The sequence below is a fragment of the Anabrus simplex genome, chromosome 8, assembly GCF_040414725.1.
Source record: "Anabrus simplex isolate iqAnaSimp1 chromosome 8, ASM4041472v1, whole genome shotgun sequence".
NCBI classification, from domain to species: Eukaryota; Metazoa; Arthropoda; class Insecta; order Orthoptera; family Tettigoniidae; genus Anabrus; species Anabrus simplex.
The window spans coordinates 164862738-164880113 of record NC_090272.1 but is presented as its reverse complement, the minus strand read 5'-3'; the positions used below and the strand labels follow the sequence as shown (position 1 = coordinate 164880113).

Sequence of the window (17376 nt, the reverse complement as noted above, 5' to 3'; positions counted from 1 at the left end):
TGAAGGTCGGCGGATCACCTTCAATGATCTCTGCACTTTGGTTCCTGAGGTTTCCCGAAGCGCCGCTCACAGAATTTTAACGGAAAAGTTGGAATACCAGAAGGTGTGCGCAAGATGGGTGCCACGCATGCTGACTGAAGACCACATGCGGCAACAAGTTGATTCTTCTTGCGCATTTCTTCAACACTTTGCAGCCGAACAGGACAACTTTTTGGACTCAATTGTCACGGGTGACGAAACCTGGGTGTTCCACTTAACACCTGAGACCAAGCAACAATCACGCCAGTAGCGGCATCCCTCTTCGCCAAAGCTGCGAAAATTCAAGCAAACATAGTCTGCCGGTAAAATTATGACAACTGTGTTTTGGGATCGAAAAGGGGTATTGTTGGTCGACTTTATGCTGCAGGGACCACAATTAATGCTGACAGGTACTGTGAGACCCTGAAAAAACTCAGACAGGCATTTCAGAACCGGAGAAGAGGAATGTTGAGCAAGGGCTAAACATTCTCCATGACAACGCTCGCCCGCACATCGCCCGGCAAACCGTCGCTCTCCTGCAACAGTTTCAGTGGAACATCATCACCCACCCACCCTATAGTCCTGGTCTAGCACCCAGTGACTATTACTTGGTCCCTAAGTTGAAAGAACATTTGGCTGGAAAGCAATTCAGCACCGACGACGAGGTGGAAGATGAGGTTCACAACTTCCTGAACAGCATGGCAGCGAGCTGGACATACAAAAACTGTCACAGTGTCTACAAAAATATATCAACCAAAATGGTGATTATGTAGAAAAATAACTAAATGTTCAAGCTGTAAAATGATGTAAACCATTGTAAAAATAAACAGGTCTATGTATTTATAAAAAAAATAGGAGACCTTATCTTTGGGATTATCTTCGTATGTTAAGCAGTTATCTTAGGAGTTTTTATAATCAAATAAGCAATTTTCTAATAGTCAAATGAAAACACTAAAAATGGACCTTTTAATCACCACCCTTTATAATGTAGGAAGTATACAGACATTTGACACATAGTCAGGATCCTGATTAGAACTGATTTTGAGGTGCGAGATATTGGCTGATGATGCCCAATATGTGGGGCAAAAAAACATGTCCCAATTAGGATGTTAATCGTGAGGTATAAGCCCTAACATAAGAAAAATTGTATTGTATTATTGAGGTGGATTTGTTTAATAAAGTTGCTTTACATCGCACCAAACAGATAGGTCTTATGGTGACAATGGGATAGGAGTGGGAAGGAAGCTGCTGCAGCCTAAAATAAGGTGCAGCCCCAGCATTTGCCTGGTGAGAAAATGGGAAACCATGGAAAACCATCTTCAGGGCTGCCGACAGTGGGGTTCGAACCCACTATCTCCTGAATGCAAGCTCACAGCTGTGCGCTCCTAACCACATGGTCAACTTGCTTGGTTATCAGAAAGTTTGGCACACCTACACCTTTGAGGCATTCCCAGATTATCTCACTAGGCACACTGTTGTAGGCCTTCTTGATGTAGATAAAAGCTATCCCTAAGTTCTTACCATATTCCCAGTGCTTTTCTATTAGCATTCTGATGACAAATATCATATCAGTAGTGCTTCCACTCTCTCTGAACCCGTGTTGCTCCTCCTCCAATACCAGTTCTACTATATTCCTGATTCTTCTTTCAATTATCTTGTTATAATGTTATTGGCTTTACATCCCACTAACTACTTTTTGGTTTTCAAGATGCCGGAATTTAAGTCCCATAAGAGTTCTTTTACGTGCCAGTAAGTCTACCGACACGAGGCTGACATATTTAAGCACCTTCAAATACCACCGGACTGAGCCAGGATTGAACCTGCCAAGATGGGGTCAGAAGGCCAGAGCCTCAACCGTCTGAGTCACTCAGCCCGGCTCAATTATCTTCTCCAGAAGTTTAAGTGAGTGAGAAAGTAGAGTGATGCCCCTATAATTTCCACATTTCTTCCTCTTTCCTTTAAAAAAAAAAAAACAGGATAATGATACTTTTCATCCAGTCCTCTGGTATCCTGTTCTCTTTCCAGATGATATAGAGAACTCCATACAACCACTGTATGCCTTGTGCTCCAGCTGCCTTTATCATGTCAGCAGTGAGGTCATCAAACCCTGGGGACTTCCCATTTCTCATGTTCTTCAGCTCAGACTCCACTTCTAGCCATGTTAGCTGGTGTTGTATTACATCACTATTGGAAACTAATGATCATAATATGGTATTGCACTTATATCATTATTTTACTTTGGTGTTTTCAGCTATTTCCTTTCTTTCTTTATTTCTCTCTTTTAAAGAAGACCAAACCAAAACCAAATACCACGGCACTACAGCCCTTGAAGGGCCCTGGCCTACCAAGCGACCGCTGCTCAGTCCGAAGGCCTGCAGATTACGAGGTGTAGTGTGGTCAGCACAAATCCTTTCGGCCGTTATTCTTGGCTTTCTAGACTGGGGCTGCTACCTCACCGTCAAATAGCTCCTCAATTCTAATCACGTAGGCTGAGTGGACCTCGAACCAGCCCTCAGGTCTAGGTAAGAATCCCTGATCTGGCTGGGAATCGAACCCGGGGCTTCCGGGTAAGAGGCAGGCATGCTACCTCTACACCATGGGGCCATCCTTTTCTTTTAAAGGGATCCCTAAATTATATTAATGTCAGTTTCATTTAAACTCATTTATTAAAACTTCATTTCCTCGGTCTGTTAATTTTTTATTATTTAATGATTTTCTCATCTAGTATTTCAAAAAGATACTTTACGCTTTCATTAATTAAAATTTTACTGTTTAATGATTATCATTATTTACTGCAGATAATGAGTCAAGAACTTCATCGCACACTCAAATCTTTGGTTTTTGTGGCCCTCTGTTAGGAGTTTCAGGACCCAACGGGAGCACAGTTTCCTAAACTTTAGTTGTTCAGAAACAATGTTGTAAAGCACTGATCTCGACACGTCAGGAAATTCGTTTGAGAGACCTGTTATTGTGAAGCGCCTGTTCTCAAGAATCTTCGTTTCAACTGAAGCCACCAAATCGTCTGTAATCAAAGAAGGGTGACTGGAGCGGTCCTCATCATGGACGTTGTCGCGGCCATCTTTGAATTGTTGTATCCACTTACGCACTTTGCTTTCACTCATAACATTATCACCGTACACTTCGCAAATCTGTCTATGAATTTCTACAGCAGACAGGTTCCTTGCTGACAAAAACCGTATCACTAACCGAACCTCGCACATGGCGGGCGAGTTGATAGACTTAAACATTTTGAAAGCACAGAACAGAACCGTACAGGTTAGTTACAGAGCTGAAACTGAGCACAGTTGTTCCCGAGGCATGCCGGTACGCGACGCAAGCGCTCATTGCGATATGTGCGCAAACTACTACTGTAGTGTCAACAACAAAACGGACCTTACTTAAAAAACACACTTCGTATATAGATAATGCCTTTCTGTTTGAATACAAGATAGAGGTTTTAGTTTCCTGGCTCTGTATCATGAGATGTATCGCAGACCATTAATTTGGGCTGGAGAAGTGGAAACCTGAACACAGAAAAAAAAAAAAACACAAACATCACAAACAAGAACATGAAAACACATTATGACAGACTTACCTTGAGAAACCCCACCTTTCCCGGCAGGGTAGGGAATTTTAACCATCATTGGTTAATTTCCCTGGCACAGGGGCTGGGTGTATGTGTTGTCTTCATCATCATTTCGACGCGCAGGTCGCCTACGGGAGTCAAATCAAAAGACCTGCACCTGGCGAGCCGAACCCTTCCTGGGATCTCCTGGCACTAAAAGCCATACGCCATTTCACCGTACCGGCTTTGATAAACAGATAATCATGAATTTGTATTTTTGTTGCCAAATCCATATCAACGCCGAGCCACGAGAAAATGGGTTAACAGAATTAATGAAAGTCTGTATATAGAGTCGGGGAATAAGGAACTAGAGTCCAAGTTATAAACAATTTTATTCACCCTGGATGAAATTGCAGTTTAGGGTAAGGCGCCTAAAATTGAATTTTTAAATACGTATGTTATTGGTCCTATTGAAAAGTACTACATAACAAAAGTTATAGAGAATACAATTTCCGAACATTTATGTTTTATTCAGTTTTACCGTACTGACTATGATAAGAGAGGTATTTCAGAGTCGGAAGATAACTAAATTTGAAGGCCTGCAATATTTATCAACAATAACATTACACTGACCATTGTTTGTTGTGATGTTCTTCGTCTCTTAAGCTGCCGCTCAACTCAGATAGATGGGATTACTGTTGCGTACTGAGTATAACAGCCTGACTGAATATTGGCGGAAAATAGCTGGGGAGTTGCAAAGCTTTCTTCTTTAGCATGCAATTCCTCTGGTTCATACAGTTTCTGATACTGTCGGTACGTAACAGCCTGGTTCATCACAGTATTCCAGCTATTCGATCCCTACTCTGACGCGCTGGTTGAATGAGCAGTGTGCATACTTAAGGCAGAGGCTCACTTAGTAGTAGTAGTAGTAGTAGTAGTAGTAGTAGTAGTAGTAGTAGTAGTAGTATGACCTGGTTTAGAATTACAATTTGGGCCTATTCCTAATTATTGCACCACAATTCACTAAATAACTCAAAATTCAACCATGAAAAGAGCCGTTTCTCAAGAAAAGCTTCTTCTTCTTCATTTTTTTAAAAATTCTACATTCATTTTATTCCAAATTAGCAGTGAAGAGGGGGTTTCTCCCCTGGCTTGGAGGGAAAATTTACCTCCAAGTCAGATAGATTTTTCCGCCGCCTGTGTAGTGAACTGAGATTTTCCGACTCATCGGGTACTCCTAGGAAACAGATTGGTAAAAGGGCATAGTGTTTGCCCTGGGAGTCTCCATTATTCGACACCCCCACCCGGCCAAAATAAGACGAAGATTGTTCACGGATCACGGCTGTCTGTGACTTTGCCATTCCAGCCCTGGAACTTTGGACTGTTAGATCGGCAGCGTGGAACTGTTCGTTAAAAGTGGGAAAATGTGTGGTTTTTCGTTTGACCAAGTATTTCATATGAAAGCATTGCTTTTAATCGTGCCATTGCTACTGACGTCATTGTAATGACCTATGTTCATTTCAATTGGGAAAACTACTAAGACGGTCTTTCTGAGGATGTAAAAAGCAGGTGGAAAGTGAGTGTCTGCCATTATAATGGAAACTCTCCAACCTGATTGTGACTAATAGTAGGCAAGGGGGCCTACCATTACAATGAAAATTCTCTAACCCAATCTTCATATGAGAAAAGACGTTTGGTGACTTCCCCGTAGCGTTTCTACGGTAACGTTAAGTGCTATGCAATTTAATACAATCTTGCTCACAGCATGTACACTACCTAACCTAGAATTCTGTACACAATGTAGAATTCCATAGCGAAGCACAGGTACATCAGCTAGTTGAAATAAACAAATATTGTTCAGTAGGTATTACTGAACACAGTTGATAAGATGCTTGTGGCTACAGATGAGACTGAAGCCTAACACAGTTGGTAGGCATTCAGGGGGCATAAATGTGACAGATCCCTGGCAGTAGTTTTACTGGGACATCAGAGAACTGCTTTAGGATAAAATTTGAACACCCTGATATCCCTTAAGACTGTTGGTAACTGCAAGGGCATTTAATAAGTACAATGATAATATTAATATTATTATTGCTCTATTGTAGGATTATTAATAGTACCTGGAAGTCTTATGTTCCACTTCTGAGGGGCACCATCAGTGAGAGAAAGCTGCTTGTCAAGAGTGTAACACACAGTCAGTGAGATAGTCCCACCTAATGGACTGAGAAATACTTCAGTCTCATTGCTCTCTCCTGGTTGCAGGTTCTTCTGCACTGAGGCTGCACTGATATCCAGCTGCAATAAATCAATTACGTTTTAATCAAATGCTCTAATATTAAAGCTAACAAGAGCAATATACATGAAAAAAATGGCAAGCTAAGCATCAGTTTGCCAGATAAGAATATGCTCATAGAATACACATAAAAGGAAGTAAGTAATGGAAAGAACAACCAAGTACAAATCAAGTCATATATGGAAAAACGGGAGCAATGAAAGGAACGTATAACAGGAGAAACACAAAATGACAGTCAGTGTGGGAAGAATGAGAAATAGAAAGAAACACAAAAGCATATTGACAATCACCACATCTTCATACACTGCTGTTTTCAGATAGATTAGCCTTCTCCTCATCAATTGTAGCTCTTACTCGCGCATTTCTTCCCAGCCTCCGAAGAACCTGTTTTTGCTTCTCAGCTTCATCAGGAGGGCAGGCTTTTAGACTCACTGAGGAGCCATCTCAACAGATCTTCAGTCTTGATGTGGGAATTGTAGGATAAAATGAAAGCCTGATTAAAAAAAAAAAAAAAAAAAAAAAGACTAAAAGATGAATACAGGTGGTAGAAGACTAGGAACACAGGACAAACACGAAAGGAGAAAAGGAACCCAGCAGACCATTATAAGTAATGGTGGAAAGGAACACGTAAGAGTAAATAAAGTTGTACATAGCAAAACAAGAACATCTAAGGGAATCATCTTCTTCTTCTTTTGAGACCACATTGTATCACTTTAATCAACCCTATGATCTGTCGATTTCTTGGCAGGAACTGTCCGAGCCTAGCAGTCCTCCCACTACTTTTTCATACGTGTTTATATTCTTGCCCTTTCATGTGCAGAGAATATTCTAGTTGGGAGTATTTTTTGTGAGTGTGAAGTGGAAAGTTATATTTTTTTTAAAGTGTTGTGTTTGCTTTTTTCTTATCCATAGTGTAATCTGGTGTAAGGCCAATTTCTTTCATATCCTACCTAATTTCTTTTATCCATCTGCATCCAGTTGTAGTATTTTTTGAAGCAAGATTGTACTGCACTAGTTGTTTCAAAAGTTGCGAATCTGCCATTCTCAGGATGTGGCCAAAGTATCCTAGTCTTTTCTTGCACATGGTATCAGTAATGGGTTCTAATTTCTGATAATAATATTATTATTATTATTATTATTATTATTATTATTATTATTATTATAGTGTAATGTACATAATTTTAGCTTCTTACTCATGTACATAGATCACTTTTATGGCCATACTTATATTTCCATTTACTTTATTACTTATTGTGTTCTCTTTTTTGCATTGCTTTTTTTCAGTTTGTATCTTACTTTTTCATTATGACTTTGTCTCTCATTATCTATACGCTCCAAATTTTATTCTTTGTTTGTTGAACTCTGCTTTCTTTCTTCATTATATGTTGTCCAAATCTGTAATTTTTAGCTTATCTTTGATTTTATGATAGAATAGTACATTTCTTTTATATATGTATTATCTGTAGATTATGTGGTTAAGTGTAAGAGAGGGCCACGAGCCCTAACTTCGCCACTGCTAAAGTCAATAAATAAATAAAATAAATAAAATATACAACGTTGTTAGGTACTATTCACCACTGCCCAACTTTTTCATAGCTTTTATTGATACAAATTCTTTTTTTTTTTTTTTTTTTTTTTTACAACTCGCTTTATGTCGCACCGACTCAGACAGGTATTATGGCGACGATAGGATAGGTGAGGCCTAGGAGTGGGAAGGAATCGGCCGTGGCCTTGATTAAGGTACAGCCCCAACATTTGCCGGGTATGAAAATGGGAAACTATGGAAAACCATCTTCAGGGCTGCCGACAGTGGGGCTCGAACCCACCATCTCCCGGATGCAAGCTCACGACTGCGCACCCCTAACCACATGGCCAACTCACCTGGTACAAGTTCTTCCAATCCGCCTTTTGATCTTCTGCAATCACTCAGTTTTTGATTGTTCATTTTGATGGAATAATGTTTCTGCGGCATATGTGGCTTATGACTTTATGACTGTATTTGTAATGTTTGATTTTTGCATTAATGGATAAGCATTTCTTTTTGTAAGTTTCCCATGTTAATTTTTGTACCTTAGATAACTTGTTTGCTCTTATCTGAATTGAAGGTTTTTCATATTAACTCACTTAGATATTTGAATTGTGTTACAATTTTAATTTTAGTACCGTTAATATGCATTTCCTTCCATTTTACAAATAAAAGTATTTATAAAATCCTCCTTATTTATACATGTTTCAGCCTATTCTCAAGGCCATCTTCAGTAGCAGAACAATCATTACATAACACAAACAAATTAAAAATCGTGATGAAGTGAAATGACAGTGATCATGATTAGTGAATTAAAAAAACATATTGAGGTACAAAGTCCTCTCGTCTGATAGGTCGTTCTTGATTGTCAAATAAAACTTGCTGACTGTTAAAATGAAAACACTGTGCTAAGCAGTGTAGTGAGACCGTCAATACCATGGATTAAAACGTGTGTAACATCTGTAATGAGAAAAGGAAGTATGAGTGGATGAAAAACAAGTTAAAAATAATGTAAGAAAAGAAAACTCATTTAAATTACTTGTAAATAAAAGTTGTCGTCTCGAATGGAGATGACCTTGTCAGTCTCAAGTCACATTGACAACTAAGCATGGTATTGGTTTTTGGAGCATAATTTCTGTTTTCTCAAATGGTATTTTAAGGCCAATTTTATTTACAATGGTGTGAAGCTCTGATATTTGAGTTTTTGTTTCATCTAAATCTTTGGCTAGTAATGCCATGCCATCTGCAAAACCAAGGCAATTTGTTTGAATTTTCCTACATATTTTATTATTTGGAGGGCATTTCCTAAACCATTCTTGCATTACCATTTCTAGTGCACAATTAAAAAGTAATGGTTATAAGCCATCACCCTGCCGTAACCCAGTAGTTAACTTTGAATGGGTCTGATAATTCGCCTCTGAAATTTACTTTTGATTTGGTCTCTGTAAGAGTTAATTTCGTCATAGGTACTAATTTAGGATGTAATCCCACGTGTCGTAAAGTTTTTAAAAGCTTTCCTGTGAATACAATCATAGGCCTTCTTGAAGTCTATAAATGTTATCAATATATCTCTTATTTCTTTTTCTGTTACAACATTCGTTATCAGTTTGAGGCTCATAATTTGGTCAGGGCAACTCCTCCAAGGCCTGAAACCTGCTTGATATTCTTCTAGTTCATTGTCAAGTTGTAATTTAATTCTATTGAGAATAATTCTAGAGAAAATTTTGTAAGTAATGTCCAGGAGTGAAATCCCTTGATAGTATTAGGGTCTGTTTTGTCCCCTTTTTATGTAATTTTTCTGTAATCCAGATGCTGACTAGTTGTTGATGAAGGGCAATTATTTCTGAACTTCCAGCATATTTCCAAATTTCTGCAAAGGTCTGATCTTCTCCAGGTGCTTTAAAATTCTTCATGTTATTCAGTGCTGTGTAAACTTCCTTTATTGTAGGAGGGTTTATATTCTCCGTTGGGGTCGTTATCGGTGTATTGACATCTAAGTGAAGGAATTCTGTTGGTTCTTCACAATTTAGGAGCATTTTGAAATATTTAGCCAGGATTTGTGTATTATCGTGATTGTTGTGGGCTAATTCACCATTTCCATCTGGTAATAATAAAGTTGGGGCTTCATACTTAGTAAAATTTTTAAAATTTTTTTGGTAATAATTCTGTGAATGTGATATTTTGAATTCTTCTTCAATTGAGTTCAGAGTTTCTTTAAGATACTGTCCTTTTTTTTCTTAAGGTTTTAGTTGTATCTTTCTGCTGTTTAACAAAATTTTGAAACAATGCTTCAGAATTTTGGGGCTGGTGCAATAACCACGCTTCATGTATTTTCTCAATCATATCATCACATTAATTATTTCACCACTGATGTTTTTTACGAGGCTTTATTGGGGCCAATTCTTCTGCAATTTGCTGAAGGTTACTAACTACGTCATCTATGTTATCTGTGATTTTAATTTTTTCTATTGCTTTTTGATAATTTTCATTTTTAATTAGCAGTGTAGGATCTGTTTTCCTTTTTGGTTTATAGGCTTATTGTTGTAGTCTCCTTTGGGGAGTTAATTGATTTTAATTTTAACTGGGCCTGTGTATATTCCTCGAAGAACCCTGACATTGTCAATTTTGATATAATTTATCCATAAATATATGATCTAATTGCCATTCACCTTTAGTATAATCGGGATGTTTCCATGTTTTGAGTGTTTGTGGTTTCCTCTTAAAATATGTAGATTTTGATATTAGGCCATGATTCCTGCAAAAATCAATGAGTTTTGGACCATTTTTGTTTGTTTTCTTCTGAGCAGATCATTTACTAATTACATCACAATATCTACGGTCTCTTCCTAGTTGGGCATTAAAATCCCCAATTAATATTTTAACATGGTTTTCAGGAATGTTATTTAGGATATCGTCTAATAGATCACAACAGTTTTCTATCTCTACATGGTCTTTTAAAGAGATTCTTATCATTGGTAGGAGCATGTGCATTAGTTATGTTATAAATTTTATTAGCAGTCTTTATCATAAGTATGGAGAACCTTGAGGAGTGAGATTTAAACTTTTGTATAGATTTTATTATTTTAAGGCTAACCAAAAAGCCTGTTCCAAACTGGGGAATATTTTTTGTCACTCTCTTTCCTGGTATACCTTTGTAGAGTCTGTTCCCTTGAGATTCCTTGAGATGTATCAGTAAAGGAAAGTTATTTGATTATTGTTTGGTCGAAGGAGCTATACCAGATGAATGGAGAGTTGCTATAGTAGCCCCTGTGTATAAAGGAAAGGGTGATAGACATACAGCTGAAAATTACAGGCCAGTAAGTTTGACGTGCATTGTATGTAAGCTTTGGGAAGGCATTCTTTCTGATTATATTAGACATGTTTGTGAAATTAATAACTGGTTCGATAGAAGGCAATTCGGTTTTAGGAAAGGTTATTCCACTGAAGCTCAACTTGTAGGATTCCAGCAAGATATAGCAGATATCTTGGATTCTGGAGGTCAAATGGACTGTATCGCGATTGACATGTCTAAAGCGTTTGATAGGGTGGATCATGGGAAACTACTGGCAAAAATGAGTGCAATTGGACTAGACAAAAGAGTGACTGAATGGGTTGCTATATTTCTAGAAAATAGATCTCAGAGAGTTAGAATAGGTGAAGCTTTGTCTGACCCTGTAATAGTTGAGAGGGGAGTTCCTCAGGGCAGTGTTATCGGACCTTTATGTTTTCTTATATATATAAATGATATTTGTAAAGGAGTGGAATCGGAGGTAAGGCTTTTTGCAGATTATGTTATTCTCTATAGAGCGATAAATACGTTACAAGATTGTGAGCAACTGCAACGTGACCTCGAAAATGTTGTGAGATGGACAGCAGGCAATGGTATGTTGATAAACGGGGCTAAAAGTCAGGTTGTGAGTTTCACAAATAGGAAAAGTCCTCTCAGTTTTAATTACTGCGTTGATGGGGTGAAAGTTCCTTTTGGTGATCATTGTAAGTATCTAGGTGTTAATATAAGGAAAGATCTACACTGGGGTAATCACATAAATGGGATTGTAAATAAAGGGTACCGATCTCTACACATGGTTATGAGGGTGTTTAGGGGTTGTAGTAAGGATGTAAAGGAGAGTGCATATAAGTCTCTGGTAAGACCCCAACTAGAGTATGGTTCCAGTGTATGGGACCCTCACCAGGATTACCTGATTCAAGAACTGGAAAAAATCCAAAGAAAAGCAGCTCGATTTGTTCTGGGTGATTTCCGACAAAAGAGTAGCGTTACAAAAATGTTGCAATGTTTGGGTTGGGAAGAATTGAGAGAAAGAAGAAGAGCTGCTCGACTAAGTGGTATGTTACATGTAATAAATATCATTTTTGGTCCGTACTGATTAGGTGGTCTAATAAATAACTTAATGTTATTATTTCAATTAAGTGGTATGTTCCGAGCTGTCAGCGGAGAGATGGCGTGGAATGACATTAGTAGACGAATAGGTTTGAATGGCGTTTATAAAAGTAGGAAAGATCACGATATGAAGATAAAGTTGGAATTCAAGAGGTCAAACTGGGGCAAATATTCATTTATAGGAAGGGGAGTTAGGGATTGGAATAACTTACCAAGGGAGATGTTCAATAAATTTCCAATTTCTTTGAAATCATTTCGGAAAAGGCTAGGAAAGCAACAGATAGGGAATCTGCCACCTGGGCGACTGCCCTAAATGCAGATCAGTATTGATTGATTGATTGATTGATTGAAACAGAAAATTTACAGATCTTTTTGGACCAAACCTATAATAACAATTATAATCTAAAAGAGGTCACAGAAAATAAAAATCCTTCGTATGAATTAACACCAAAATTAATACATATCATGATTTCACACCAGAATAAAATCCCAAATCTTTTAAAATCCTTTCATCGAAATGTTTCATCCACCAAGCGAAACATTAGGTCTACCCCCACCACCCCTATTAACGCCCCTCCAGTAATGGCACAGGCGCTTATGGATCAACCTAACCCTTCTCCTCCTCTACAACCCCCATCCACACCCCCTTTACCGCACAAGTATAACACCAGGAATAGAAACGTTAGGCAGGCAGGAGCTGCCGTAACAGTCAGATCTACCTTGACGAGTAAGTTACTTCTCAATTGACATATTAGCTACTTGAAGTTTCTTGTCAATACGCATGCTTCAAAATACTAATTTTAACCTCTCTTTTAATTCATTACAGACAATATCCCTCTCAAAGGCTAATAATTACATGACTGTTTGTAAACGTCAAGGACACAATTTCACATTTAAGCAGCAGCTTCAACTTGGAATCGTGATACCGCTTTACGTGACAGAAAACATATGATCGTATATTTTAAAAAAATACAACATTTTAACAACAACACTCAATCTTATCTAATTTATTCTTAAATATCTAGCTAATTGACATTGACTTTATCACGAACAGGTACACTGAACATTGGAACAAATGTACCCAAGAAAGATTACACTCTCTACTCAAGACTGTTACTATCCCAATGATCTGCAAGTTATTATGAAAAGGATCCATTTTAGCTTTGGAGGAAAATGAACAGCACTGATAAGCTTCTAATTTTCACGTGTATAAGACACTATCAATTCTCGATACTCATAGTGTGCAATGTGGCATCTTTTTATAATTATAGCATGTAAATTTAAAAGACCTTTAAAGTGTAATGTAATTCTCATTGTAAACCATGGATAAGTAGATAGTGTTTCACACATTTGACCTTAAGGGGGTACCTACAGGCTGATGATGCCCTTAACAAGGGGCAAAACATGTCCCTGAGAAATTTATATAGTATTATGTAGGTTTGTATTGAATAGGTGGTGATAATAAAATAAATGATTTTTGTGATAATTTTGCTTATAGTGAAGCATTTAACTAATTTGGTTGTGTGTATAAGAGTGTGAATGGGCATTGGATGATTAATGTTGTTTGTAGGTAATGTGGTGACCATATATTCACTTGGTTAGTGTGATAGTATTTAAGCCATTGTAGAAGACTGGGCAGAGTCTGTGTTGAAGCGGTAGATAATACTGGATGAAGTGCAGTCATACCTGCCTTGTATGGGGTATAACTTAGTGGTGCTGGTAGTGAAAGAATATAAATTCTTTTCCTTATCTTGATTGCACCTTTCAACATTTGCAAACATTGAAGAAGTCCAATATCAGTTTAAGATGCATTAGTGCCAGTTTTGGCAGTCTCCTAAAATGAGTCTTTGATAATCATAATATAAGTGATAGAACACAGCTCTATATCTACAATGCTACTGTAATTCCAAAACTTATCTACAGTTGCAAGACTTGGACTGCTTATAGAAATCATCTAAAATGACTTGAGAGATACCATCAATGATGCTTGTGGAGGATGTTAAAAATTAAGTGGCAAGATCATCGGACAAATGCCAGTATCCTTGAAGAATCTAACACTAAAAGCATGGAGGCAAAGATAATCAGGGATCAACTACGCTGGTCTGGACATATCATTTGCATGCCAGAAACATGGCTCCCAAAGTAAATCATGTATTCCCAACTAAAGAATGGACTGCGTAATCATGGAGGGCAGCTAAAATGATATAAGGATATTCTGAAATGTAATCCGAAAAATAATGTCAAATTGACACTGTCAACTGGGAAACTATAGGCAATGATATAATATCAAATTGACACTGTCAACTGGGAAACTATAGGCAATTATAAGTCAAAATGGTGCCAAATCGTATATGATGGAGTCGAAACATTTTGAACAGGATAGATTAGAACCTGAGAGATGGAATCGTGAGCAAGAACGAAGAATGGTGCTCCCTTACAACCCTCGGCTGCTACAACTAGTATGTGCTATCACTGTAATAGAGTACAGTCTGTGGGTCTAGAATTGGACTCATCAGACACCTGAAGAAGACACACTTGATGTTCCAAAAGACATACAGTAAAGGAAAGATCTTCATTGGGGTAATCACATAAATGGGATTGTAAATAAAGGGTACAGATCTCTGCACATGGTTATGAGGGTGTTTAGGGGTTGTAGTAAGGATGTAAAGGAGAGGGCATATAAGTCTCTGGTAAGACCCCAACTAGAGTATGGTTCCAGTGTATGGGACCCTCACCAGGATTACCTGATTCAAGAACTAGAAAAAATCCAAAGAAAAGCAGCTCGATTTGTTCTGGGCGATTTCCGACAAAAGAGTAGCGTTACAAAAATGTTGCAATGTTTGGGTTGGGAAGAATTGAGAGAAAGAAGAAGAGCTGCTCGACTAAGTGGTATGTTCCGGGCTGTCAGCGGAGAGATGGCGTGGAATGACATTAGTAGACGAATAAGTTTGAATGGCGTTTATAAAAGTAGGAAAGATCACAATATGAAGATAAAGTTGGAATTCAAGAGGACAAACTGGGGCAAATATTCATTTATAGGAAGGGGAGTTAGGGATTGGAATAACTTACCAAGAGAGATGTTCAATAAATTTCCAATTTCTTTGAAATCATTTAGGAAAAGGCTAGCAAAACAACAAATAGGGAATCTGCCACCTGGGCGACTGCCCTAAATGCAGATCAGTATTGATTGATTGAACCATGTTAATGCGTTCCTCATTAACATGTTTCCCGCTTAGTACGTCGTAAATTCTAAGTCACGATTCTCATCGTATTAAATCTATATAAAAATACCTCACTTATCGCGTCATGAATTTTTGCTATTACTGCTTAGTGTATGTATATTGGGTATTCAGCCCGAAGGCTGGTTTGATCCTCCACAGCTATACCAACAGCTGTCATAGATGGCCTAGGTATCACTGAAGAGGCGTACTAGGGAAATGAGGAGTGAGGTAGTTTCCCGTTGCTTTCCTCACCGAGCCAGAAGTTGCCTACATACCAGTCTGCCAAGCCCACTGAAATGCACGCACCAACCAACCCTATGAGTGATATTTTCATACCATTCATAACAGTGACTGGCTGCATAAGGAATGGTATTACTAGCATCGCTCATACCTCAGTCACTTTCATACTGTCAAAGCCAAGGATGAGACTAAGACAAGTCAATGAAAGTAACAAATTTATTCTAGCACATACCAGAAGACATAGTGCAGTGTAAACACTACATCTCGCCAGCAAAGGCATGCTGCTTTGTATGATCACATTTTTCCTAGCCCTGAAAATGTAGGTATAGTTTTCACTGTACCTGCAGATATTCGATGTAAAATGCCCTTATGTATTAAAAGATGTGGAAAATACAAGAGAAGAAATATGAAAACCTTTTCTGCTAGTGTTGTATAGTTTTTATTTGTATATTCGGTACGTACATTTCCTTGCTTAACATGTTATTTTTCCTTACTCCCTGCAGAAACGTCTTAATGATGTTTTACTGTATTTGTATCTGTTTGACAAATAAATGCCTATGGTAATGAGTGAAAGTAATGCTGGGACTAACTAGAAGGCTTAGTTTTCAATAAATTCCTTTACTGTTGATGGAACGTCCGACTAGTAGCAATGGCATCTCTGCACATTCCTGCATTCAAAGACAGGCTTACTACACATACTACAGTGTCCTTATCAAGAATCAAACTCTTTCAGGAATGGCACCCCTCAGTGAGTGTGGATGCCTGTTTCTCTGATGTAGCAGTGAAGCAGAAACAAATAATGAGAGGATGAAAAGAATAGACCTTGATAAAGTGGGACTGACAAGGAGGGAGCCCGTACGCAAAGATAATGAGTGAAGAAGAGGAGATTGTTCTTATCGGGCTTTCATGTTTTTTCTCCTTTTTGTTGCTCTACCTTGGCCCACATTAGCTTGTCACTGTGGTTAACTTTAAATGTGTTCCTACTCCTTCTTTGGTCTTTGTTATACCTGTATACACCAATTTGTTTCTGTTCCATTAAACAAGCATGGATCAGATAAGAATGAGACAAAAAATCATTTTGAGTAATGTACAGCAAAACAATTAAGATTAATGTACACCTTTTCTTGGTTTTTGAAGATGGTGACCCCAATCAGGGTTTAACAACTGAAGTTACTAGAGAAGAGGTGATGATTGCTCTTAGGAAAATGAAAAATGGAAAAGCAACAGGTCCTGATGAAATTCCAGTGGAAGTCTGGAAGTGCCTTGGAAAGAAAGGAACGGATATGCTCTGGGATCTAATGCAGCAGATTTATGAGAAAGAGAAAATGCCCATGGAGAGGAGGCAGACAACAGTAGTGCCTATTTACAAAGAGAAGGAAGACCTCCAGGAATGTTCTAACTATAGGGGGATAAAACTAATATTCCATACGATGAAAATCTGGGAGAAGATTGTTGAGAAAAGGCTTCGAGAAGAAACAGCAATCGGGGATGAACAGTTTGGTTTCATGCCTGGGAGAAGTATCACTGATGCAATTTTTGCACTCTGACAAACCATAGAGAGGCACAGGGACAAAAATAAAATATTGCACAGGGTCTTTATAGAGTTAGAGAAGGCCTATGATAGAGTCCCATGTCCAGGGCAGTACCGGAAAAGTTTGTGAGAATCATCCAGGATATGTACGAGGGAGCTACAACGAAGGTAAGAAGCAGTGTAGGGTTGACTTGATGGATACAACTTGGAGTTGGGTTACATCAGGGGTCCTCGCAGAGTCCATACATATTCAACCTTGTGATGGATGCCTTATCTCATAGTGTACGAACTAAAGCACTGTGGTGCATGATGTTTGCTGATGATATTGTTTTGTGTAGCACCAGTAGGATATAATTAGAAGAGAGGTTGGAAAGATTGAGAAACTCCTTGGAAGACAGAGGCCTAAAAATGAATAGGAAAAAAAAAAAAAACCCGAATACCTGTGCCTCGGAGGTAAGGGGAATGAATTGTTAGAGGTGCATGGTACATGCTTAAAAACAGCGGTTGGTTTCAAGCATTTAAGATCTTTTGTGTCTAAGGATGGCAACCTAAACATGGAGAATAACCACAGAGTGCAGTCTGCT

The 17376-nt window shown here is 38.3% G+C and overlaps 1 protein-coding gene across 1 annotated transcript in view; it reads right to left on the bottom strand.

The window, feature by feature from the left end:
• LOC136878912 (NHL repeat-containing protein 2) overlaps positions 1 to 17376 on the bottom strand; it is a 109372-nt gene that overhangs the window by 14960 nt on the left and 77036 nt on the right. The window contains exon 10 of the mRNA XM_067152516.2: positions 5704 to 5878. Coding sequence (XP_067008617.2) covers positions 5704 to 5878 — 175 coding nt within the window. The remainder of the gene's footprint in view (positions 1 to 5703; positions 5879 to 17376) is intronic.